This window comes from Odocoileus virginianus, chromosome 24 (genome assembly GCF_023699985.2).
Source record: "Odocoileus virginianus isolate 20LAN1187 ecotype Illinois chromosome 24, Ovbor_1.2, whole genome shotgun sequence".
NCBI lineage: Eukaryota > Metazoa > Chordata > Mammalia > Artiodactyla > Cervidae > Odocoileus > Odocoileus virginianus.
This window is the reverse complement of record NC_069697.1, coordinates 37406116-37433900: the sequence shown is the minus strand read 5'-3', so window position 1 is coordinate 37433900 and position 27785 is coordinate 37406116. Positions and strand designations below refer to the sequence as shown.

Sequence of the window (27785 nt, the reverse complement as noted above, 5' to 3'; positions counted from 1 at the left end):
TTACCAGCTCAGCTACCAGGGAAGCCCTGTCAAAGAGGAAACTCTATTGTAATTGAAGAGTGAACTCTGTTGTAAACTGTGGACTTTTACTTAATATTATCGGCCCATCAGTTATAACAAATATACCAAACTATTCTATTCTAGGGCTTCCCTGGCGGCTCAGATGGTAAAGAATCTGCCTGCAATGTGGGAGACCTGGGTTCAATCCCTGGGTTGGGAAGATCCCCTGGAGGAGGGCACGGCAATCCACTCTAGTATTCCTGCTGGGAGAATCCCCATGGGCAGAGGATCCTGGTGGGCTACAGTCCATGGGGTTGCAAAGAGTTGGACACGACTAAGCATTAAGCACACAGCACATCCTATTCTAGGTGTTCATAATGGGGAAAAGATGTATGTGTGTGGGCTGGTGGTGGAGAGGGGAAAAGGTGAATATGGGAGAACTTTGTATTTTCCTCTCAATTTTTCGGTAAACCTAAAACTGCTCTAAAAATTAGTCTAGTTTTTAAATTCTAAAATATTAAAAATTATATTATGCTATTTAACATGCTGTTATTGTCATAGGCTAAAATGTCAATATCTTATGAAAAGTGTTAGTCGCTCAGTTGTGTCCAACTCTTTGTGACCCCATGGACTGTAGCCTGCCGGGCTCCTCTGTCCAGGGGATCCTCTAGGCAAAAATACTGGAGTGGGTTGACATTCCCTCCTCAACCCAGGGGGATCTTCCTAACCTGGGGATTGAACCCGGATCTCCTGCACTGCAAGCAGATTCTTTCCCACTGAGCCTCCAGGGAAGCCCAAGACTGCAGCATCTTGGAGTACAAGTAGTCATTAATCTGTGGTTCTGTGATTATACTAAAATTTCAGTATGGCTGCCTGAGATGGTTGAAGCAGAAATACTGGGTTTCCTACTGAAATTTGTTCAGCAGTTTTCTGGAGTATATGTGCTATTATTATTTTTTAGGAAACAAATTAGTCTTTTAGAAGTTTTCAAATTGGTTAGCTTAATGTGTATTCATTGAGCTCTTGCTCTGTTCAAAATATTATAATCACGGGCTCTATGATTGTCACTTTTGTTAAAAATCTGGAACACTCTATGTTCTCTTAGCATGTGAGACAGCAGGGATTTATGTTCACTTTAGCCTGTCTGCAAATTCTAATATTGAGGAACAAAGTAGTTTTATGGTAATAAATGGGAACTTTCCCCCTATTTTAGCTTCCTTAATGAAGGCCATACAGACCTTGCCACCCACATGCCTATTCTATACCTGACTTGGTAAAATAATTTTTAATTCTATTAAATAGTAGAATATACTTTGAGTACTTACTTTAAAATATTTTATTTTTATATATTTTTGAGAAGCTACTAACAATAAAATCCATATTAATTTACATAGAATTACTTTCCTTCTCTTTCCCTTCCTTTCACCCTCTTGAATATTGACCATGTTCTTATCATGAGCCTGAAACTGGGTATAGAATTATTCACTCACTAATGAGCAAAGCAATTCAGACTCTGTCCTGAAGGAACATGTAGTTAAGTTCAGAAGACAGTAAGTAATGATAGAACAAATGAGTGTAATTGTGTATTGTGCTAAATACTATGATGATAAGTTTCAAGGTGCTACGAGGGTACCTCAAGGGGATCCGATCTAAACTGTGGAGATAGGGAAGTGTCTGTGTTTGTTGCATTTAATTGGATCTAGAAAAAAAGAGCATCTGAGGGACCCTGAGCTAGCATATGGTCAATGTGTCATCTCAGCTGAATCTCACAAAAGTCCTATAGGACAATATGACCTCTGCTTGACTAATTGAGGAAATTGAAGCACTGAGATTTTTGCGTGAAATGTTCAGGAACATAGAATTAATTAATTAGTTGTTTCAGGAATCCGCTTTCTTTGCATGACACAAATTTAATAGTTGTAGAAGTGGCCTTGTATTTGGAAAAATACCCTATGGAGGCGATAACCTCATTGGAACCCTAACCATTAAAAATTTCTCTGTGAAATGAAGTTTCAGTTCTTTGATTTTATGAGTCTTTCTCATGGAATGAGAAAGCTCAAGAATCTCTGGACCTAAAGACTCTTAATTCCTAAGTAGAGAATTACTTCTATTATACTAATTTATTTTGCTACAAATACTTTTTGGAAATAGGTAAGGTATAGCATGTACCTTTCTGCTTCTTAGGAAGACAGCTTCTAGTAATATTCTGGAACATTTTGACCCTTAAAGATTTTCTTGATAAAGGATAACCAATATTATTAACCTTGAAAATGCTAAGAACTAATTTCTCAAACCACTTTCACAGAACCACCGATTTTCAGATCGCTAAGCAATCTCAGACTTCATCTGATTTAGGTGCACTTTTACAGATGACAAAAAAGGCAGTATGATTTATTTAGTTTCCAAAATTATGTTCCATAGAATTTTATTCCTTGGAAATATCTTGTATTAATACTGTATTTCCCTTTTGGAAATTCATAAAATACATCAAAATGTTGACAGCTCTGGTGTGGCTCCCCTGGTGGTTCAGACAATAAAGAGTCTGCCTGCAATGCGGGAGACCTGGGTATTGACAACTTTGAGATATTTCACTTTATTTTGCCTAATGTTTCCCCATTCTCTTAAGATCATATGATCAAAGAATCCTTTTATTAAGTAACATCCCTAATTATTCAGTGGACTTTCCTGGTGGCTCAGATGGTAAAGAATCTGCCTGCAATGCAGGAGACCTGGGCTTGATTCCTGGGTCAGGAAGATATGCTGGAGAAAGGAGTGGCAACCCATTCCAGTATTCTTGCCTGGAAAATGCCCTGGACAGAGGAGCCTGGCAGGCTACATTTCATGGGATCGCAAAGAGTCACACACGACTGAGTGACTATCACTTCCAATTTCATTTTCATAATTATTCCATAGAATATTCTTTACAAGATGGTTTTAAAGAGAATTTTTATATCATGCTGTGGTTAGTAACATATTCCAAAATGGTTTTTTAAACTTACTTCAGTAATTTGAATTAACATATATTATATATAGGGCTTCCCAGGTGGTGCTAGTGGTAAATAACCCACCTGCTAATGCAGGAGACATAAGAGACTCCTGGATCTCTGGGTTGGGAAGATTCCCTGCAGGAGGGCATGGCAACCCACTCTATTATTTTTGCCTGAAAAATCCCATGGACACGGGTGTCTAACCGGCTACAGTTCATAGGATTGCAAAGAGTAGTACATGATGGAAGCTACTTAGCATGCTTGCATGCATGCATAATATATGTCACATAATATCATACATACTTTGAAATGAATATTCTAATGATTTCTCCTTTGTGCAGATGTTAGAAGAATTTATATTTAGACACTTGCTGTGCTTTCAGGTTAGAAGATTCTTATAATTATGGTGTATTATTTTAATATTTTGTGGTAGTATTAACTAATTTTAAAAGTAAAACTTTTTATTGTCAGGGTGAGAATGGAAATTAAATTACATGTCAGATCACTGATAGCTGTCTTAGTGTGGAATCTGGTAGAAATCTAGTTAGAGTGATTAAAAAGTTCATTAACTCACCTTTATTTTCTCTTAGCTGCTATGCCTTTTTTGCCTTCTTCTATCACAAGCCTAAGATTATCTCAAAACAGATTCACATGTGTCCCAGAAGCAATTTTACATCTCCCACAGTAAGTTTATTATTTTCATTTTAAAAACTACGTGAGCTGGAACAGAACTTTCAGAAACTTGGTTTTAACTTAGACATATAAATGTAATTGATTTCTAAATATACTAAGCTTAATGTTTTAAAATCTATGAATGTTTGATTTTTATTAGACAAAAGACCTAAGTTGTTTGGACTTTTAAACTTTTAATTTAATGTGTTGTTGCATAGAAACAAGAGTAATTAATGGTTGCATTATTGTAATCAAATGAGATTGTACTGGCATCACTTTAACTTTTAAAATTTCACTTGCTTTGAGATTATGTTGCTAAGACACTGTTAACTTGGAAATTATATTTCACTTATGTTTGAATGACATTTTTGGTGAAAATTTATGTAGTTTCAGGTATTTGGGAATATTTTTAGTTAATTTTATTAAAAATAAAGCTTCTTGTTAACGACAAATTCAAGTATTAAATGGCTTTCAAAGGTGTTGTCATCTTAAATAACTATTCTACTAGTGTTATATATTATAAGCAAAATCCATAAAGGTACATGTGCATATATATATACATATACAGGTAAATAATACTTGTAATTTAGCCATGGAAGATGTGAGATAGATATATAGTAGTCAATTTAAAACTAGCATTAAAATGTGTGGAACACTGTTCTAACTGCTTAACAGCAGATCATATCTTTAATCTTCCTAATAATCCTATGAAATATCAGTAGTTGTTATCATCTCTACTTTATAATGAGAACACTGTTTCATTAAAGAGAGGAAGTAACTTGCCCAAAGTCATACTTCAAACCACCACACTGGTAGTTTGATTTCAGACTCTTAATTCTGACATACAAGCACCTATAGAATATAGATGGTTTTATATTTTAAACATAATGCTTTTCTGAAAACATGTTTGGAGACCACTTATTTGTAAAAGATTAATGTCATAAGGAAGGTTTCTTCCTAGAGAGCTAGAAATTTATCCAGTCCCTAATTACACTTTACCTTCAGACACCATCTTCAGGCATACATTTCAAGTGTTTATATGTATTTCTTTAAATTTATTCTCTTGTTTCACAAGTGAGCATGTACTTGGCCACCTTTAGGCTCCAAGCTTAGTCTTAAAGCCAAGAGGCACTGCCTTTGAACAACTTGACGATTGTCAATTTTGTCTCAGTCGCATTGTTGGTCACACATACGTGTCTTACCTTTCATATAGTCAAATTAATTTTATTGCTTTCAACATTTTTATAAGGTAACTAGAGCAAGATCTAATATTTACAAAGTAGAGCAAAAATGTTGCTTTATAGATCTGAATCTTGGTCTAGCAGAGCTTAGAATTAATTTATCATGCTTCAAATATGCTGGGTGAAAGGAATCAGTAACAGTAGTAAAAGTTCAGGCAACCTTTACATAGTCAAATATACCACAGTTGCTATCTTTAGTCTTTCTACACATGTGAACTTACATGTGACATGTGTTTTCCTGCTATTTCTTACAAACTTTGCTTCCCTGCTGGCTCAGACGGTAAAGTGTCTGCCTGCAATGCAGGAGACCTGGGGGTTCAGTTCCTGTTTTGGGAAGATCCCCTGCAGAAGGCAATGGCACCCCACTCCAGTTCCCTTGCCTGGAAAATCCGATGGGCGGAGGAGCCTGGTAGGCTATGGTCCATGGGGTTGCAAAGAGTCGGACATGACTGAGCGCTTCATTTTCTTTTTGGGTAGCTATTCCTGCATGAAAGCAACATGTTTTCATTGAGGTCCTACTGTATACAAGATATCATGCTCAGTGTTATGATATTTTTCACACTGAGACAAGCTGGTAAAAGTGATAATAAACTCGAGGACCTGACCTCTGAAAAATACCTCCAGATTTGAATGAGATTGAAGAGAGAAATGGAAGCTACATATCTGTGAATCTTGTATAGAAGGCAGGAATTTTAAGACTGTTTTTGCATTTGTTAATTATGATTTCTCATACATCGTAAATGTTTGTAAAATACGATCTTTCATTCTGATTGACATTTTTATATTTCTCAAGTAGGGAAATTAGACTGCAATTTTGTTTTTATTGGGCCTTATTTAAATGTTCCTATTAAGACATGCCTCTTTATCCTACTGTATATACCTTTACATATATAAAAAACTCATACCTGTGTACTCATATATAAGTTTTTTAAAAACTTTCTTTTCTTTTAATTAATTTCTTTTAACTGAAGCATGATTGCTTACAATATTGTGATAGTTTTAGCTATATGTCGAAATGAATCAGCCATGGGTGCCCATGTGTCCCCCGATCCTGAACCCCCTCTCCCACCTCCCTCCCCACCCCATCCCTCTGGGTTGTCCCAGAGCAGCGGCTTTGAGTGCCCTGCTTCATGCTTCAGACTTGGACTGGTCATCTTTTTACATATGGTAATGCATATATTTCAGTGCTGTTCTCTCAAATCATACCACTCTTGCCTTTTCCCAGAGAGTTAAAAGCCTGTTCTTTACATTTCTGTCTCTTTTGCTTCCTTGCACTTAAGATTGTTGTTACCATCTTTCTAAATTTCATATATATGCGTTAATATACAGTGTTGTTGTTTCTCTTTCTGACTTGCTTCTCTCTGTATAATAGGCTCCAGTTTCATCCGCCTCATTAGAACTGACTTAAGTAATATTAGTTTTAAAATTATATCTTATTCTCACTCTGCTGAAAGTTATTTGTGATGTTATTTCATGTATTTAGGAAATACTCATTTGATTTTTATTCTCGACGTTGTATTGTTTCAGTCTGCGGTCCTTAGATATGAGCAGCAATGATATTCGATATCTACCAGGTCCTGTGCACTGGAGATCTTTGAACTTAAGGGAACTCTTGTTTAGTCATAACCAGATCAGTATCTTGGACTTGAGTGAAAAAGCATGTGCATGGTCTAGAATAGAGAAACTACATCTTTCTCATAATAAACTGAAAGAGGTAAAGAGATCATATTTATTTAAAATTATTGCCAATTTGAAAAAAATGTGCTTTTGTAATGTCTGTTATCAAAGATGATCTTTTCAAAATCTGTTATTTGATACTGCTTAATTACTTTTTGAGTAAGATCTACTCCTACCCCGAAGTAAATGGGTATACTAACATGCTTAATTTCCTTAAAGATTGCCTTTTGTACTCTCTTTTATTTTGAATATATATATATTTATATATGTTTAATTACAAATACTTGTAATGCTTTAATTGTGTCAATTTATCATGAAATCTCTGATCTGTTAACAGACTCTCAGACATGCTGCATTTCTCAAGTTTCACCAGGCAATATATAGCCTTTGTTCTTCAGCTGACATTTTTTTCCACATTCTTAAATTTCTGTATTCTTCCATTTTACTCACCCACCCCCTCATCCAAATGGACCAGTCTTGATTATAAATCTGAAATTGACTATCCATTCATCCCAGAAAACATATTTTTTGCTAACTTCAAGACTATTACCTATAAAAGCCAGAGAGTAATGTGTCTGAAACCATGAGGTTCCAGAATAACTGCATAATTTTGGTACCTAGCTTTTTTGCATCAGATTACTGTTAGCTATTATAAAAATAATGAGTATTACTTAAAAATTTGGATTATTGCAATTATTATGCCACCTAAGGTTTAAACATTTAGTTGTATTTTGAGAATGTTAAATTATATGTAAATTTGTGATGATTAGATCTTTGGTTTTACTGAAGAACATAGTGAGAGGGAATAGCCTGAAACCACCGATGATTGGATTTGGATACATATAAAAATCTTCTTTATTTCAATGTTGTGAAGCGATGAAATATGCTTCCAAGGGAGAATGGGTTTTAAAAGATTATAAACAAATGCCATAGATTGTTTTGGATAAGTCCTTTATGTTTTCAGACATTTTTGATGGAAACTATGACAAACCTTTGGAAAATTTTAGAACTCTGTTGGAAGGCTGTACAGTTTGCTCATAGATTCTCTGAGCCTCTCTTGTTTTCTAGTAGCATCTTGTTTTTTTGGCAGCACACTTTTCTTTCTTCCCACCAACAGCGTTTGCTCTTTTTTATTTCATTAAGATTCCTCCTGAGATTGGCTGTCTTGAAAATCTGACATCTCTTGATGTTAGTTACAACTTGGAACTGAGATCCTTTCCTAATGAAATGGGGAAATTAAGCAAAATATGGGATCTTCCTTTGGATGAACTGCATCTTAATTTTGATTTTAAACATGTAGGATGTAAAGCCAAAGACATCATAAGGTTAGATAATTTTATTTTGATTTTTTTTCTTGTTTTACTAAATTTGTTTCCGATGTCCTTTTCTGGTTACTTTGGTGGATATATAGTTACAATTCATAAAAAAGAATGTATAGGACCATCTAGCATGATGTACTGTATATCATTTGCCTTTTACTTAGTGAATGGGTTTATTTGGTTCTACTTCAGAGCTTTTTATTTCCTCCTGGCCAAGTTAAGTTTGAGAAAGTGACTTCTCCTTATTATGCTTTTCAGTAGAAATGGACTCTAAAAGGAAATTATTAATCTTTGTTCTCTTATTACCAATTATCAATTTGATGAAATAGAGCAGAATATAATGGCTTCTCGATCTGGGTTTCATGTAGGAAGTGTTTATCATATGTCTATTATATCTTAAAGCATTATAGTTACTTAAAGAATATAAAATTGCTTCTGTTTTGCCTATGAAGCTGATAACCTACTCAGCCTGATCATTTTTGAAACCACCAAAACGTTCAAGTATGCTTGTTTCTGATTTTATACTCTATGAACTTCAAGTTAATAATAAACTTTATTCTATTCTTTGTTACCATTTGAGCATGTTAGTCTTGTTCATGGCACCAAACAGAGTCTGGCATACAATTAATAATTGTTGCATTATCAGTGAACTTGTAGTTCCTAATTACCTAGTTATCTAGTTACCTAATTCTCTTCTTTAAGTTTTGTTAATTTACATTTAACTTTCTATTTTATGATCAAAGTGTTTGTCAGCACCTATGCTAAAAAACATGACTACCCCTCATCCTACATAATTATTTCCCGTGATTTTCCTTCCTGAAACTGGAAAAGATGCTTATATAAAATTTGTTCAATTCTTACTAAACGTTTAGTTGTAAGAAGTTTTCAGAGTATTATGCTATCAAGCTACTGTGTAACTTAAATATTTTAAAACCTTTTAAACATTTTTAGAGAGAACTTAGACCTGGGATAATTTAGAAATTGTAGTTCTCACTTGCTTCTTTGAAGAATGACAAAGAATGGTGAAGTCTTAATAAACAGATACTTGGGACATTGATTTTCTTGTTTATTAGTGATGCAGATTATCAAGAATGTTGCTCAGAGTCCTATTAATTGTGAGAATGAATCAGTTAATGTTCCCTAAGATTCACTTATGATTTAGTTTACTATTCTAATTTTGAACTATGGCAACTTTATCATAGTTAAATGTATTTTTCTGTATCCATTTTATTTTTGAAAACATTTACATGTTCTGTTAATTTAAAGGTGGTATTGTTAGCCACTTGTAGCACTTCTAGTAAGTTTCAATTACTTTTGCATTAAGATTGTTAGGAATAGCAACATATTATCTGCTGATAGTAAAATCATTTATGTGTATCAGTGTAATTTAACCAATATGTTCTTCCTTTCCATGTACATTATATGTATGCATGTGCAATATATATGAATATATACATTATGTATACCATATATGAATACATGTACCAAATAGAACCTCACTATCAAAGATGAGTATAACAGTATGCTTATATACTCTACCTTGATGTTTTTGATATTTTTTGCTGAAATATAATTGCTTTACAATGTTGTGTTAGTTGCTACTGTAGAACATCGTGAAGCAGCTATATGTATACATGTATCCACTCCCTCTTGAGCCTCCCCCTGGCATTCCACCCATCTAGGTCATCACGGAGTATTCATCTGAGCTCTCTGTGTTATAGAGCAGCTTCTCACTATTGTAAGCAGGATAGTATATATATGTCAACACTGTTCTCTCAATTCATCCTGCCTCTCCTTCCCCACCGTGTTTCCACAGTCTGTTCTCTGTGTCTATGTCTCTATTCTTGCCCTGCAAATAGGTCCATCAGTACTATTTTTCTAGGTTCCATATATTTGCATTAATATATGATATTTGCTTTTCTCTTTCTGACTTACTTCACTTTTTATGACAAGCTCCAGGTTCATCCACATCACTTTAACTGACTCAATCTTGTTCCTTTTTATGACTGAGTAACATTCCATTGTATATATGTGCCACATCTTTACCTGTCATCTGTCGATGGACATCTAGGCTGCTTCTATGTCCTGGCTATTGTAAATACTGCTGCAATGAACATTGAGGTACATGTGTCTTTTTGAGTTATAATTTTCTCAGGGTATATAACCAGCAATGGGATTGCTCCAAGGCTGAACCAGGAAGAATTAGAAAATATAGAAGACCAATTGTAAGTAATGAAATTGAAACTGTCTTTAAAAACCTTCCAACACACAAAAGTCCAGCACCAGATGACTTCCCAGGCAAATTCTGTCAGACACTTATAGAAGAGCTAACTCTTATCCTTTTAAAACTTTTCCAAAATATTGCAAAAGGAGAAGCACTCCCAAATTCGTTCTTCAAGCCCACCGTCATCCTGATAATTAAAGCAGACAAAGATATCGCAAAAAAAGATTCCTTCTCCAGGGAATCTCCCCAAGCCAGGGATCAAACCTGGGTCTCTTGTATTGCAGGCAAATTCTTTACATTCTTTATGGACTGAGCCTCCAGGAGAGACCTACCAGAAAAAAGAAAAGAAAATTATAGACCAATATCACTGATGAACACAGACACAAAAATCCTCAACAAAATACTAGCAAACAGAATCCAGCAACCAATTAAAAGGATCATATACCATGATCAAGTGGAGTTTATCACAGGAATGCAAGGATTCTTTAATATATGCAAATAAATCAATGTGGTATACCATATTAACATATTAAAGAATAAAAATCATATGATCATCTCAATAGATGCAGAAAAAGCTTTTGACAAAATTCAGCACCCTTTTATGACCAAAACTCTCCAGAAATGGTCATGCTGCTGCTGTTAAGTCTCTTTAATTTTGTCTGACTCTGTACGACCCCATAGATGGCAGCCCACCAGGCTTCTCTGTCCCTGGGATTCTCCAGGCAAGAATACTGGAGTGGGTTGCCATTTCCTTCTCCAATGCATGCATGCATGCTAAGTCACTTCATTCGTGTCCGACTCTGCGACCCTGTGAATAGCAGCCCACCAGGCTCCTCTGTCTATGGGATTCTCTAGGCAAGAATACTGGAGTGGGTTGCCATTTCCTTCTCCAGAAAATGGGCATAGAGAGAACTTACTCAACATAATAAAGGCCATATATGACAGACTCACAACAAGCATCATTCTCAGTGGTGAAAAACTGAAAGCATTTCCCCTAACATCAGGAACAAGACAAGGATATCCAGTCTCACCACTTATTCAACATAGTTTTGTAAGCCCTCACCATGGCAGTTAGAGAAGAAAAAGAAATAAAAGGAATATAAATTGAAAAGGAAGAAGTAAAACTGTTCACAGATGACATGTTACTATATACAGAGAATTCAAAAGATTCTACCAGAAAACTGCTGGGACATTATCAATGAATTTGGTAACGTTTCAGGATACAAAATTAATGCACAGAAATCTCTTGCATTCTATACACTAGCAACAAAAAAGTTAAAAGAGAAATTAAGAAAGTAATCACATTTACCACCACAGCAAAGGAATAAATTACCTAGGAATAAATCTACCTAAGAAAGCAAAAGAACTATACTCAGAAAACTAAAAAACACTGATGAAGGAAATCAAAGAGAATACAAACTGATGGAAGAATACACCATGTTCTTCTATTGGAAGAATTGATAGAATTTATAGAAAATTAATATACTACACAAAGCAATCTACAGATTCCATGCAATTCCTATCAAATTACCAATGGCATTCTTCACAGAATTAGAACAAAAGTTTTTATAGTTTGTATGGAAACACAAAAGACCCTGAAAAGCTAAAGTAATCTTGAAAAAGATAAATGGGGCAGGAGAAATCAGGTTCCCTGTCTTCAAACTATACTACAAAACTATAGTAATCAAAACACTATAGTACATTACTGGCACAAAAAATAGAAACATAGACCAGTAGTACAGGATAGAAAGCCCAGAGATAAACCCACATTTATGTTTATGGTCACCTAAACTATAACAGGTCTGTTCTCATTCCAGTCCCTACGAAAGACAATCCCAAAGAATGCTCAAACTACCGCACAATTGCACTCATCTCACACACTAGTAAAGTAATGCTCAAAATTCTTCCAAGCCAGGCTTCAGCAATACGTGAACCGTGAACTTTCAGATGTTCAAGCTGGTTTTAGAAAACGCAGAGGAACCAGAGATCAAATTGCCAACATCCAATGGATCATCAAAAAAAGCAAGAGACTTCCAGAAAAACATCTATTTCTGCTTTATTGACTATGTCAAAGCCTTCAACTGTGTGGCTCACAATAAACTGTGGAAAATTCTGAAAGTGCTGGGAATACCAGACCACCTGACCTGCCTCTTGAGAAAACTGTATGCAGGTCAGGAAGCAACAGTTAGAACTGGACATGGAACAACAGATTGGTTCCAAATTGGGAAAGGAGTACGTCGAGGCTGTATATTGTCACCCTGGTCACCCTGCTTATTTAACTTATATGCAGAGTACATCATAAGAAACGCTGGGCTGGAAGAAGCACAAGCTGGAATCAAGATAGCCAGGAGAAATATCAATAACTTCAGATATACAGATGACACCACCCTTACGGCAAAGTGAAGAGGAACTAAAAAGCCTCTTGATGAAAGTGAAAGAGGAGAGTGAAAAAGTTGGGTTAAAACTTAACATTCAGAAAACTAAGGTCATGGAATCAGGTCCCATCACTTCATGGGAAATAGATGGGGAGACAGTGAAAACAGTGAAGGATTTTATTTTTTGGGGCTCCAAAATCACTGCAGATGGTGATTGCAGCCATGAAATTAAAAGACGCTTACTCCCTGGAAGGAAAGTTATGACCAACCTAGATAGCATACTAAAAAGCAGAGACATTACTTTGCCAACAAAGGTCCGTCTGGTCAAGGCTATGGTTTTTCCAGTGGTCATGTATGGATGTGAGAGTCGGACTGTAAAGAAAGCTGAGCGCCAAAAAATTGATGCTTTTGAATTGTGGTGTTGGAGAAGAGTCTTGAGAGTCCCTTGGACTGCAAGGAGATCCAACAAGCTCATCCTAAAGGAGATCAGTCCTGGGTGTTCATTGGAAGGACTGATGCTGAAGCTCAAACTCCAATACTTTGGCCACCTGATGTGAAGAGCTGACTCATTGAAAAAGACCCTGATGCTGGGAGGGATTGGAGGCAGGAGGAGAAGGGGACGACAGAGGATGAGATGGTTGGATGGCATCACTGACTTGATGGATTTGGGTTTGAGTAAGCTCTGGTAGTTTGTAAGAGCGGAGTAAGCTCCGCTCGCTCTTTTCGATCAGAGCGACTGAACTGAACTGAACTGAAACTATAACAAAGGAGGCAAGAGTACAATAGAGAAAAGACAGCCTCTTCAGTAAGTGGTGCTGGGGAATCTGGACAGCTACATGTAAAAGAATGAAGTTAGAATTCTACCTAATATCATATAAAAAAATAAAGTCAAAATGGATTAAAGACTGGAAACTCTAAAACTCAAAGGAAAACAGGAAAAATACTCTTTGACATAAATCACAGCAAGATCTTTTTTTGACTTATCCCTTAAAATAATGAAAATAAAAAAAAACAATTGGCACCTAATTATACATAAAAGCTTTTGTACAGCAAAGGAAACCATAAACAGGATGAGAAGACAACCCTCAGGATGGGAGAAAATATTTGCAAATGAAGCAACAGACAAAGGATTAACCTTTAAAATATACAAACAGCCTATGGAGCTCAATATCAAAAAATCAAACAGTCCAATCAAAAATGGGTGAAAGACCTAAATAGACATCACTACAAACAAGACATACAGATGGCCACGGGGTATATGAAAAGATGCTTAGTATCACTAATTCTTAGAGAATGCAAATAAAAACTACAATGAGGTATCCCCTCGCATCTGCCAGAATGGCCATCATCAAAAAATCTATAAGCAATAAATGCTGGAGGAGGGGGTGGATAAAAGGGAACCCTCTTACATTGTTAGTGGGAATGCAAATTGGTACAACCACTGTGGAGAACATTATGGAGGTTCTTTAAAAAACTAAACATAGATCTACCTTGATTCTTTATCCTATGGGCTTTGTAGAATTTTATGCTTTATAATTTTTAGAGTTTTATTTGTGATATTTAGAGAAATCATGTGTTTATGTGTTTTATATAAAATTTTAATGAGTATTACAAAACATTTTGATACTTTGTTTCTAGTGTCATTATATTTGCTGAGGCTTCCAATCATTATTACCTAGACCAACATCACTAACAAAGTAGATGTATTAACAGTGCATTGAAAGACACATGCATTATTAAGTTATTATGAGTTATGTGCTCTTTTGCATACTGTACATTATGACAGTTTGATATATAAAATAATTCAGTGTGTAGCCTAAGTACACTGGTAAGCAATTTATTATTTTATTTTTGTTTTTCAAATACCAGGTTTCTTCAGCAGCGGTTGAAAAAGGCTGTGCCCTACAACCGAATGAAACTTATGATTGTGGGAAATACTGGGAGTGGCAAGACCACCTTATTGCAGCAATTGATGAAAATCAAGAAATCAGATCTTGGGATGCAAGGTGCCACAGTTGGCATTGATGTGAAAGACTGGCCCATCCAAATAAGAGGCAAAGGGAAGAAAGACCTCATTCTGAATGTATGGGATTTTGCAGGTATTTATTTTGCTAAATTTTTTTATTCAGATATCTTTTTTTAAAAAAGGGATTTAAAAACTGAATTTTCTGTTCCAATACTACAGAGACCTGATGGATCATATGGAATTATTCCAAAGTCATTTATTTCTCCTAATTCTTCCCTTGCCACCAGAATGGAGAAGCCATGGAAGGAAATGTTAGGAACCAGCACATGTCAGCTGAAGCTACGTAGCTGACACATAAGCAAGAAGTTGTCAATCCCTAGTAAAAACCCAGTGTAATCTTGTAACTATTATCTTTTGATTGTTTTTCTCTTTTTTTGTGTGTGGTAAATAGTGGGTAGTGCCACCTACTTTATTTTTGAAGACGAGGATTCTTGTCTATTCTCTGGAAGACTGAAAAGTTCTCTGATCTTTATTTAGGTCGTGAGGAGTTCTACAGCACTCATCCCCACTTTATGACCCAACGAGCCTTGTATCTTGCGGTCTATGACCTCAGCAAAGGGCAAGCTGAAGTTGATGCCATGAAGCCTTGGCTTTTCAATATAAAGGTGATATGATCTAATAATTTGAAAATAGAAAATAGTTCATGGGTTTTCTTATTGTGTATAAGGTGATTTATTTGGGGCAAATAGTACCATCAAACAGACTTTTCAAATACTTTTTTGCAAGAAAGTTAGAAGCACTTAGAGTTAGGAAATTTTAGGAGTAATTAAGTTGTGACATGAAAATAGTATGTTCTATGTTAATGAAAGGTATAGAAATTTGAAGCCCTTTTAATCTGTTAAAAATGAGAATATATGTTAGACTATTTTTTATATTCTTTTTAATTTAATTTTATTTATTTATTGGCTGCACTGTGTGGCTTGCAAGGTCTCAGTTCTCTGACCAGGGATTGAACTTGGACCATGGCAGTGAAATCCCAAAATCCTAACCACGAGGCTATCAGGGAGCTTCCTGGTATTATTACTTATGTATAATATGAATTTCCTTATTTTAAAATAAACTGTAGTAAGAAAAAGAAGCAATCTATGCATTACCAACTGTGTCCTCAGAGGCAATTTAGTGTAAAGCCTTGTGGAACTTACAGTTTTAAATGGTCCCAGATGAATATTATATTTGAAAGTTTGTAATTTTTTCATTTTGTCTCTTGCTGTTAGATGTTCCTTTATGTATATATGGTTTTAAAAAATTGTACCTTTTTGGAATTGAGACTAAAGTAAAAATGAATGGTCATTGAATAATGCTCTAGTAGGCTCTTCTGTGAGGCAAAGCTTACAAGGATTTGCTAGGAAATTTTGGCATGTATTTTGGCTCCATTAAGCTTATTTTGTCATTTTGGTGATTTTTTAAACTTCCTTTTTAAAAAACTTTATTATAGCTAGCCAAAATGAGCAAATAGTATAGTTGCAGTAGTACTTGCTTTGAGTGAGTGAGTGATAGTTGCTCAGTCATGCCTGACTCTTTGCAACACCATGGACTATAGCCTGCCAGGGTCCTCTGTTCATGGGATTCTCCAGGCAAGATTACTGGAGTAGGTTGCCATTTCCTCCTCCAGGGGATCTCCCCGACCCAGGGATCCTGAATTGCAGGAGAGTCTTTACCATCTGAGACACCAGGGAAACCTACTATTGAGAGACATTTCTAAGTATAAAGACAGGTCAGCTTAAAAAGTATCAGCAGATACATGCTTGAGTTTATCTTATAATCTATAGATAATACATTAGAATATGTAATGAATCCATACACCTTTTCCAAAGGAATACCCAAGACAGAAGTAGCAATAAAATTATAAATTTGACAGTCATCAATCAGATGAAATAATTTAGATGAAGCTTTTCTCTCTCAAAGAGATGGGGACTGGGCAAGTGGTCAGGAAGGAAATACAATGTGCTTTTAACTTTGTATGAAAAATAATGTTCAGTTCCATGTTGCTGAACATACTTCTGTTTTTGCCAAATAAATCCTCTACTTCAAATTACTGTCCAAATGCTTTACTGCTTTAGTGACTTGTTTTTTCTTTGTAGAATCCACACTGAATTACTATAATATGAATTAATGAGCTTTAATTCACAGATAAAGAAGAGAAAATATAAAATAAGTTGTATTACTCTGATATTATTTGGGTGTTATTAAATACTATTTTATCTAGAAGCCCCAAGCACACTTAAAGAATAACCCATTTTAGGCACAGAAGAAAGAAATGTTTTATTACTGTCATATAGGCAGCCTGAAAAGTGACAATAAATAAAAATAAAAATGACTTTTAGAAATTTCTTAAGTTAATTTGTTTCCTTAGGTTTAAGGAAGGAAAGACAGTTGTCATTTTTTCTTGAAGTCTTTTGAATTCTCATTTCAACTCAAGTGAATTTTGTAGAAAGTAAATATCAATGGAAATATATGCAGTCTTGATTTTGAAACAAACACAAGAGTGTTTTGTATCTTTCTCCATAGGCCCGTGCTTCTTCTTCCCCTGTGATTCTTGTTGGCACACATTTAGATGTTACTGATGAGAAGCAGCGCAAAGCCTGTATCAGTAAAATTACCAAGGAACTCTTGAACAAACGAGGGTTTCCTGCAATACGAGATTACCACTTTGTGAATGCCACTGAGGAATCCGATGCTTTGGCAAAACTTCGGAAAACCATCATCAATGAGAGCCTTAATTTCAAGGTAACATGGTTCATTGCCTACCCTAGGTGGTAGATAAATATAATTTATTAACTCTTACATTCTACAACTGCTAAGAAATGTCAGCAGTCTTGAGAAGAGAACAACTATCTTAAAAGTGTGGGTTTTTCTTAGCTGTTAGCATTATTCAAGTACTTTTAATTTTAAAATTATTCATATTAGACTTAATTTTGAACTCCCAGAATTGGGAATTAAAAGTGATTGAGGATCCTGAGAGAAACTAAAAGGATGTCTGAGAGGCTGAGAGAACGTTCCTGAGAGAATCTGGGGACATGTTTCTGATGCCCTTTCTCTCCCAATATCCTATAGTAGTGATTCAATCAAGAGGATAAAGATGGATGTTGGGATCTTGTAGTTATCTTTCTTGTATTTTTCTTTGACTGTTTTTTCTCCATCTGCTCCTTTCTTTTGGAGTTTCTGTTTTATGTTCATCTTGGTCTTTGTTGTTCCTTCACATCTTTGTCACTGTGATCCTCCTTTCAAATATTTCTTTTTCTTCAATATTGAGAGAAGTCTCTTTCATCTGGTCACCATGGTCGCTAATTTGGTTTTCAACAATGTATAAGCAATATTCTAGTTCATACAAACTTTAAGAATTATGTTTTTGATTTACAAAGTTTTTCTTTCTGATAAGACAAATATAGTTCATAGTGTTCATAAAACACAAATAAATTGGTTAACAAATGCTTGTTTTTAATACTTGAAAGAGAAAGAAATTTTACCTGGGCTCTACAGATAGCAAGGTGTAAACTGTACTGAAAAACACTTAAAATAGTTCAATATGACAAGCACAGTAGTGGATTTCACTGTTAGTCTCTACTGGTTTAGCTCATTAGTACTAATGATCAAAGCTGTGGCTTATAACAAGGGTCTTGTTTTGCCTGGACAGTCCCAGTGTAATTATTAATTACATTCTCAGAAGCATTCCAGTTTGGATGATAAATTATACAGTCACCTTGGTTATAACACATTGTCCAGTTAGCTTAGTTCTGTTCCATTTCCACAGATTATGCTCTGTCCAAAACTTAATGAGCCATTTATAAATGTGCCAGTCTTTGTGGTGCCCAGAGAGAGAATTTGCACATTTATATCTTTCCACACATTTATCACAATCAATAAAAGCCTTTACAAATGTGGGTCAATGGGGTTTTACATTAGAAGAATAAAATATCATTTATCTCTAGTTTTTGCTACTCTTTTGTGAGACATATGATTAAAGAGTGACATGACTTTTAAGAAACAAATGTGCCAAATTAATATATTCAATTAAATATTGTCTTTACCCAGGGAGTTTCCTTTTGAGACTATATCTATATTTACAGAACTTTGCTGTTACAATATTTTAATAGCTTCTCTTTTATCATTGATATCAGACCATTTATCATATTTTAAAAAAGAATTCTTAAAGTATGAGTTTGTTTTGAGAAAATTTGAATTTAGTTAAAGAAGTCTATGAATAAAGTAGTTGATTCATCAAACTGGACTGGTACTACTTTAGGCTGATAGCAAGTTAGACCAGTTTACTGGCAATAAGATCAGTCTGCTTTCTGCACTTGTACATGAACTCTGAAGGCAATGCCGGATGAGGAGGTTAAAAACAAATGCTTTGAGAAACGGCAGTATTATTTGAAGGAAGGTATATGTTGCAAATGGATGCATCATTCTGTTATGTTGGTTTGAATATTCAATTGGCTGCTTTGCAGAATAGTGATTCAGATGACCCCAAAACAGAAGCCTGCCAGAACTTGAATATTCTTTCCTCCCTGAGGTGCCCTAACTTGTATTCAGTCAGCAACTTTTAATCTATTAGAAATCTTTTTTTGTTTGGCCTTTCATTTGTTTTTCGTCTTTTCCTTTTATCATGATCTTTTCTAATCTTTGTGTGTCTCACTCTTGTTAACATCTGTCCATGCAGAGTTTAGAATAAAAGCTTTCTGTTTTTGCCTGTTGGTGACCTGATGATGAAGGTTAAAGGAAGTAGGACGGAATAGAAATCAGTGCCAACAATGTCCCTCTCCGTCTTGTCCAGCCCCTTAGCAGAGTGGGACCTTTGCTCAGCCTGTAATCCAGCCCTGTAAGGTCCATCCCTCTGTTACTTCACTGCTGTGTGAACTCTTGTTTACTTTTATATGTAGGTTTCCCTTCTTGGCTTAAACACAGACTTCAATCTGAAGTTCTGCTTTATCTTAATTTATAAATGTTAAAGAGAGGGAATGTGAAAAGTGGAAGTTAGTGAAATTATATTTAATTTTCTGGTTCAAGAGGTACCTCAAAACAATCTCAACTGTTTGGAGGTAAATATGTAAGTAATGGTTATGGCTGCTATAAATCAGCTTCCTGAAGGATCAGGTTAAGAGTAAATAAAGAACAAGTATAAAGTTTATGTGTGTGTGTGTGTGTGTGTGTGTGCAGGTGTAATAAACCCAATTTCTATTTGTAATAAGTTGAAGAATTCAGGTAGAAATTTTATTCTTTATTGTCAAGAATATATTCATGGGTTGAGAAATGAGGAGAGTTTGCCACCTGGTGGTTTGCAAAGACATTTACTATTATTAAAGTTATGTTTCTATTTAAAATTAGATTTTTAAGAAGAAAAAAATGTTTGGAAATATTTTTATTACAGAAACTCTCATCATAAGGTCATTCTATTAAACTTTTGATTTTAATTAGATTCTAAGTGTAAGAGACCCCAAATTATCCTCTCATATAGAATCATTGGGGTTTAGATGATTTTTTATTTTTCCAAGTTCAGGTCTCCATGAAAAAGCATAGCTTGGTAAGGAAATTTCATGTCTGTCTCCACACTTCACTGTTGATATGTACATCACACTAATATTACATTTTGTGAATAGCAAAAACAAAATTTAGTTTTACTTTGGATGTGGATATTTTCATCTAAAAAATAAAGTCCAAAAGCCCTTACAATCCTGACTTTTATGTTAGCATATCTATTGCCTGTAGATTTAATGTCTTAGAAAATAGTAGGTCCTTAATTTAAGGTTAATGATTTGTCTTGGATTTTGCCATGGATTTTCTGAATACCTTGATAATTGTTTCCATACAATGTTATTTGATAGTTCTTTCCAAATTGGCTTCTGTGTTCATTTTTATTTTTCTTATTTTAAGATCATCTTATTTATTTCTCACAATTTAATTGGTTTTACATTGCATCTTGATTTTATTAAAAATAATCATTTTCTGAATGATTAGCACAGAATTTACCAACCAACTGACATATAGATGTATAAAATGGGTTTTTACAGCTTGTCATCTGTAATTTCATAGATCCGAGATCAGCCTGTTGTTGGGCAGCTGATTCCAGACTGCTACGTAGAACTTGAGAAAATCATTTTATCAGAGCGTAAAAATGTGCCAATTGAATTTCCTGTAATTGACCGGAAACGATTATTACAACTTGTGAGAGAACATCAGCTGCAGTTAGATGAAAATGAGCTTCCTCATGCAGTTCACTTTCTAAATGAATCAGGTTTGTTTATTACATATTTTTTCAAAGCTCTGCAGTAGAGTTGGTGAAAATGTATCTGACCCTTGTATAGAATTTGCATTTAAAAGAATACTGACAAAATTCTTTAATAGGTAGCTGATTTTTTTTTTCTTTTTGAAAGATCATCATGTGTACTGATGTTGAATCATATATTATGTCATAAGAGAAAAATTTAGAAATTATCTAAGGACAGTAGTGGAAAAAGTCTCTCAGCCAGAGTTAAAACATGTGGATTTTAGAGCTTGACTGTAGTATTTAGGAGCTGTGAGACCCTAAGTTCAAGCTATATCCTTCATAGTATCAAATGAATGCAGTGTATGGGGACATTATTTGTACACTCGCAGGAGAATTATTATTGTGATGGTTTAACTTGGCACTTGGAGAATCAATGGTTGCCTGAGATGAAAGCTAGGATGCCCTGGTTCTGGTCTCAGTTCTGACCCCAGCGATGCTGAAGTTTCTTAATCTGTAAAATGAGGAGATTGGGCTAGATTCTCTCTGAAGCCCCTTGCTATTTTCATATTCTAAATTCCATGTTTCACTTTTGATTTTTCCTACAGGGGTCCTTCTTCATTTTCAAGACCCAGCACTGCAGTTAAGTGACTTATATTTTGTGGAACCCAAGTGGCTTTGTAAAGTCATGGCACAGGTTGGTGTGTTGTACTTCTGAGGCGTGGGGGTAACGAACTTCAGGTGACACCTAGAGCACCGAGCTTTATAGAGTGTGTGTTTAGTTCAGGTAGAAACTCCAATACTTTGGCCACCTGATGGGAAGAACTAACTCATTGGTAAAGACCCTGATGCTGGGAAGGATTGGAGGCAGGAGGAGAAGGGGACGACAGAGGATGAGATGGTTGGATGGCATCACTAACTCAATGGGCATGAGTTTGAGTAAACTCTGGGAGCTGGTGAGGGACAGGGAGGCCTGGTGTGCTGTAGTTCATGGGGTCGCAAAGAGCTGGACACAACTGAGTGACTGAACTGAATGAAGGTAGAAACTCCTGTGAATATAGAAAATGGTAGGACAGTTTGTTTGGAGACTGCATAAAGAAGAACTTCGTGGAGGAGGAGAAGATATCTTAGGTTTTAATGTCTTTGTTTTCAAGTCATAGACAGGTATTTGTGTCGCTCTGTTTCATAGTACCTTTCTATAGCCAAGAAGTTTTTCCTTATGCAGTCTTCTACACAAATTGTTCTACCATTTTCTATATTCACAGTTGTTTGGCATGTTTACTGATATAATCAATTGAATGAAAGCTTTGTGAAAATCTGTGGAGTAAATAAGTATAAGAAAATTGGGTTGATGAGCTTGTGAAACCTCTGTCTAGAAAACATGGAGGGAAATTTTGACTCTTCAGTGGAATATAAAACTCTGGGCTTCCCTGGTAGCTCAGATGGTAAAGAATCTGCCTGCAATGCAGGAGACTCAGGTTTGATCCCTGGGTGAGGAAGATTGGCCTGGAGAAGGGAATGGCTACCCACTCCAGTATTCTTGCTTGGAGAATTCCATGGACAGAGGAGCCTGGCAGACATAGTTGGATTGATGAGGTTGTGAAACCTCTGTGTAGACAACAAGGAAGGGGATTGTAACTTTTCAATATAATATAAAACTCTTAAATGCTTACCATTTTGAAAAGTGGTAGTTATGGCTGTCTTTATATTTCATATGGAAAATGATTTCTTCTATCAATAATAATCAGTTGCCAATGAGTTTATATTAATTGGCTACCATAATCCTCTCTGTAGATTTGTCACAGAAAACCACTCAAACAACACACTAGCTCGGGGTTCCTCAACATCAGCCCTATGGACATTTGGGGGCAGGTAATTCTTTGTTGTACTTTGTAGGATGATGGCAGCGTCTTTGGCCTCTACCCTCTAGATGCCAGTAGTGCTTTCCCAGTATGAGAAGCGAAAATGTGCCCAGACATTTCCAAATATTTTAGGAAGTACAAAATCACCTTGGGGAGGACGACTGTGTCTGGATGATTCATGAATTGAAATGAGCTTGGGGAGGGAGTCTCTAGCATGTGTACTCACCGGTAGCTATTTTTTTATAAGTATAATTTATAGTTACTAAAATGAATCTTTTTAAATGAGAAATCTCTTTTCTAATCAACCATAATGTTAATTAAATCCCTTCAGATAATCTGAATGATAGTTCCTAAATTTCATCTAAGGGAAAAAAAAAGATATTTTAAAGAGGGAACTCTTTTACCGCTAAACCCTATACCATGGAACCTGAGAACATATTGAAACATTACAGTTGGCAATTAATTGTAATTGGACAGTTACTACTATTCTGGTAGATATTTTTAAATGAGATTTTCACCCTAATGCAATAAGCCATGGAAAGTGTGATATTACTCGTCTACTCAAGGAGAATGGAGCCAGGAAAGTATAGTGGTCAAGCTAAACTTTAGAGTCAGTACAACCTGTGTTCAAATCTCTCCTACTTATCAACTTTGACATTTCTTGATGTTTTCAGCCTTTGTTTCTTCCCTGGTAAAATAGCAATAATAAAAATATTATCTTCTACATTGCTTTTGTAGTTTGGTAAAAATGAGCAATACATTTATTGAAATTTTATATTGAACCCATTTGGTAATTAAATACTTATTTCAGAAAATAAAAAAAATAATCAAAACTATAAAGATGTATTCATGTATTTTTGAAAAATGTGCCAGGTATGAAACTAAATAAAAAGAAATATAGTGTAGGTATATGCATTCTGTGTAGGAAAGGGGGTTTTAATTATACCCTGAAGAGTTGTTACCCTAGGTGGCACATTCTATCAGAAAATAACTAAGCTCTGTACAGTCAAGAAAAGGCTAAAGTTGCACCAAAGAGTGCATGTGTTTCCTTATGAATTGGAAATATTTAAAGTTGCAAACATGTGGATATTAGGGTGGATACATCATATTCAATACAATAACGAATTGGTTTAAATCTAAATCACTATCTTTTAACAAAATCAAATTTACACCATGACTAAATAAAATCCCTGAAGATACTATGGAGTGATTAAGTGGAAACTCCCTGAAAGTTCTTCTCATTAGCATAGTTATACTATTAGTTATACTATAAGCATGTTAATTTAATTGAAAATTAAGTTAGGAATTTGAACAGCTCAAGTTATTTTGAAAGATGGATCTAAAGGGTCAGTAAAATGATGATTTAAATTTCTTATTAATGTAAAAAATGCCATCATTTTTATTTATGCCGATATGTTCAAATACCTTATTTTACTAAAGTTTAAAGAGAATGAAGGCTATAAGTAACCAAGTGAAAACAAGAATGACTTGCCTGACACTAAATCAGTAAAAATAAATAGGGGTATTCACCTCCATGAATCATCAAGGCAAGGGAAAAAATAATTTATGGTGCAGAAGCTCTAATGAATCCATCCACTCTCTCTGTGCCTTGAGCTTTTAGGTCACTAAACTTACTAAAGAAGTTTTCATCAACACACAAAGAAGTTTGCAAAACTCAACTAACTATATGATAAAAGAAATATGAAAGGGACTCACTGGATCAATTGTGTTGACTATTATAAAGCTTGCATGGTGATTTAGTCTTGATAAAATGTATGAGGAATTTGGAAGAGTCTCTTTCCTTACATATGAGCATAAGTTAGTCTTAGAAATAGCCAAGCTACAGGAATAATAGGAGGTATTTTAAAGGTGATAAATTTATGAAAAGGTTTAAGTTTTTTCATTGGTATGTAACAGAGTACCCACAAACCTAGAGTACAGAAGTAAATTTGGAGAAAAACATCAACAGTTTACTGGAGAAAAACATCAACAGTTTGTTGTTTCTCACTATTGTGTGGGTTTACTGTTTTCAGTCAAGTGGGTCTGCTCCACGTGGCATTGGCAGGGGTCATTCACTTGACTTCCTCATTCCAGGAAGGGTATATTCATATTTTTGGTTTGTTGGTTCTCTTCCATGTGACCCCTCATACATATGTAGACCTCTTAAAGGCTAGGCACAGAACTGGTAAAATGTTAGCTTTGCCATGTTCTGGTAACCAGAGCAACCACAAGCCTTGTTCAGATTTAAGGGAAATGTATGGAATTTATATCTTGAAGGATTAAGCAACCTACATATGTAGGGAGAGAAAAAAATTGATGTGTCTGTCTTTGGAAACTATCTGCTACAAGTAGTGATGATTGTTCAGTTGCTAAGTCGTGTTAGACTCCTTTGCGATCACATGGACAGAAGCACACCAGGCTTCTCTGTCCTCCACTATCTCACAGAGTTTGCTAAAATTCATATCCATTGAGTTGGTGATGCTCTCTAACCATCTCATCCTCTGCCACCCACTTCTCCTTTTGCCTTCAATCTTTCCCAGCACCAGGGTCCTTTCCAAATAGTGGTAGTGCACTACAGATCTAAAAAAATCAAGCACTTCTATTTTAAAATCAGTTTGTCTTAAGTAAAATAGAATAAGTATGTAATAATGGCACTATTTGAGTGCCCATCTTGAAGATGAAGAAGTTGATAGAGAGGCTAAATAATTTATCAAATTGCATACTGGTAAATGTAATATTATTCATATTTAGGGAGAATTAGAGTTGGGATTTTAAACCAAGTGGTTTGACTCTAGTGCCTGAGAGCCTAACACTATGATAAAATGCTCAAAACTTTATTTTCCCAAAATTCACACATTCAACAATATATATTATGAACCTAATGATGTTCCAGATATTGATCTGGTACTGGGGCTATATAGCAGTAGGGAAAATAAGGTTTCTACATTCATGGAGTTGATGTTCAAATGGAAGGAAACAACCAAAACAAGAATACTTAATGTGTTGGGTGGTATCAGTTCAGTTCAGTTCAGTCACTCAGTCGTGTCTGACTCTTTGCAACCCTATGAATTGCAGCACGCCAGGCCTCCCTGTCCATCACAAACTCCTGGAGTTTACTCAAACTCATGCCCATCGAGTCAGTTATGCCATCCAGCCATCTCATCCTCTGTCATCCCCTTCTCCTCCTGCCCCCAAACCCTCCCAGCATCAGGGTCTTTTCCACTCTTCGCATGAGGTGGCCAAAGTATTGGAGTTTCAGCTTCAGTATGAGTCCTTCCAATGAACACCCAGGACTGATCTCTGTCAGGATGGACTGGTTGGATCTCCTTGCAGTCCAAGGGACTCCCAAGAGTCTTCTCCAACACTATAGTTCAAAAGCATCAATTTTTTGGTACTCAGCTTTCTTCACAGTCCAACTCTCATATCCATATATACCACTGGAAAAACCATAGCCTTGACCAGACGGACCTTTGTTGGCAAAGTAATGTCTCTGCTTTTTAATATGCTATCTAGGTTGGTCATAAATTTCCTTCCAAGGAGTAAGCATCTTTTAATTTCATGGCTGCAATCACCATCTGCAGTGATTTGGAGCCCCCAAAAATGAAGTCTGACACTGTTTCCACTGTCTCCCCATCTATTTCCCATGAGGTGATGGGACCAGATGCCATGATCTTAGTTTTCTGAATGTTAAGCTTTAAGTCAAATTTTTCACTCTCCTTTTTCACTTTCATCAAGAGACTTTTTAGTTCCTCTTCACTTTCTGCCATAAGAGTGGTGTCATCTGCATATCTGAGGTTATTGATATTTCTCTGGCTATCTTGATTCCAGCTTGTGCTTCTTCCAGCCCAGCGTTTCTCATGATGTACTCTGCATATAAGTTAAATAAGCAGGGTGACAATATATAGCCTTGATGTACTCCTTTTCCTATTGGGAACAAGTCTGTTGTTCCATGTCCAGTTCTAACTGTTGCTTCCTGACCTGCATACAGGTTTCTCAAGAGGCAGGTCAGGTGGTATGGTATTCCCACCTCCTTCAGAATTGTCCACAGTTTATTGTGATCCACACAATTGAAGGCTTTGGCATAGTCAATAAAGCAGGATTAGATGTTTTTCTGAAACTCTCTTGCTTTTTCGATGATCCAGAGGATATTGGCAATTTGATCTCTGGTTTCTCTGCCTTTTCTAAAACCAGCTTGAACAACTGGAAGTTCATGGTTCATGTATTGCTGAAGCCTGGCTTGGAGAATTTTGAGCATTACTTTACTAGCGTGTGAGATGAGTGCAATTGTGTGGTAGTTGGAACATTCTTTGGCATTGCCTCTCTTTGGGATTGCAATGAATACAACTTTTCAGTCCAACTTTTCAGTGGCCACTGCTGATTTTTCCAAATTGGCTGGCATACTAAGTGCAGCACTTTCACAGCATCATCTTTTAGGATTTGAAATAGCTCAGCTGGACTTCCATCACCTCCACTAGCTTTGTTCATGGTGGTCCTTCCTAAGGGGCACTTGACTTTGCACTCCAGGATGTCTGGCTCTAGGTGAGTGATCACACCATTGTGACTATCTGGTCATTAAGATCTTTTTTGTTTAGTTCTTCTGTGTATTCTTTCAATCTTTCTTAACAACTTCTGTTTCTGTTTGGTCCATACCATTTCTGTCCTTTACTGTGCCCATCTTTGCATGAAGTGTTCCCTTGGCATCTCTATTTTTCTTGAAGAGATCTAATCTTTCCCATTCTGTTGTTTTCTTCTATTCCTTTGCATTGATCACTTAGGAAGACTTTCTTATTTTTCCTTGCTATCTTTTGGAACTCTGCATTCAGAGTATATCTTTCCTTTTCTCCTTTGCCTTTTGCTTCTCTTCTTTTCTCAGCTCTTTGTAATTCCTCCACAGATAACTGTTTTGCCTTTTTACATTTCTTTTTCTTGGGGATTATTTTCATCACTGCCTTCTACAATGTTACAAACCTCAGTCCATAGTTCTTCAGGCACTCTGTCTATCAGATCTAATCCCTTGAATCTGTCTGTCACTTCCACTGTATAATCATAAGGGATTTGATTTAGGTCATACACGAATAGCCTTGTGGTTTCTCCTACTTTCTTCAGTTTAAGTCTGAATCTTGCCATTAGGAGTTCATGATCTGAGTGACAGTTATCTCCTGGTCTTGTTTTTGTAGACTGTATAGAACTTCTTCATCTT

General features: G+C 35.7%; 1 protein-coding gene across 5 annotated transcripts in view; it reads left to right on the top strand.

The window, feature by feature from the left end:
* The window catches only part of LRRK2 (leucine rich repeat kinase 2), a 192376-nt gene that overhangs the window by 89392 nt on the left and 75199 nt on the right, over nt 1-27785 (top strand). For all 5 annotated transcript variants that reach the window (XR_011483287.1, XM_070454571.1, XM_070454570.1 and 2 more), the window contains 8 exons: nt 3578-3671; nt 6428-6614; nt 7721-7902; nt 14365-14594; nt 14999-15126; nt 17030-17248; nt 20552-20753; nt 21332-21420. Coding sequence is in view for 4 of the 5 variants with exons in the window: in XM_070454571.1 (XP_070310672.1) it covers nt 3578-3671; nt 6428-6614; nt 7721-7902; nt 14365-14594; nt 14999-15126; nt 17030-17248; nt 20552-20753; nt 21332-21420 (1331 nt within the window). In the remaining variant the exon portion in view is untranslated. The remainder of the gene's footprint in view (nt 1-3577; nt 3672-6427; nt 6615-7720; nt 7903-14364; nt 14595-14998; nt 15127-17029; nt 17249-20551; nt 20754-21331; nt 21421-27785) is intronic.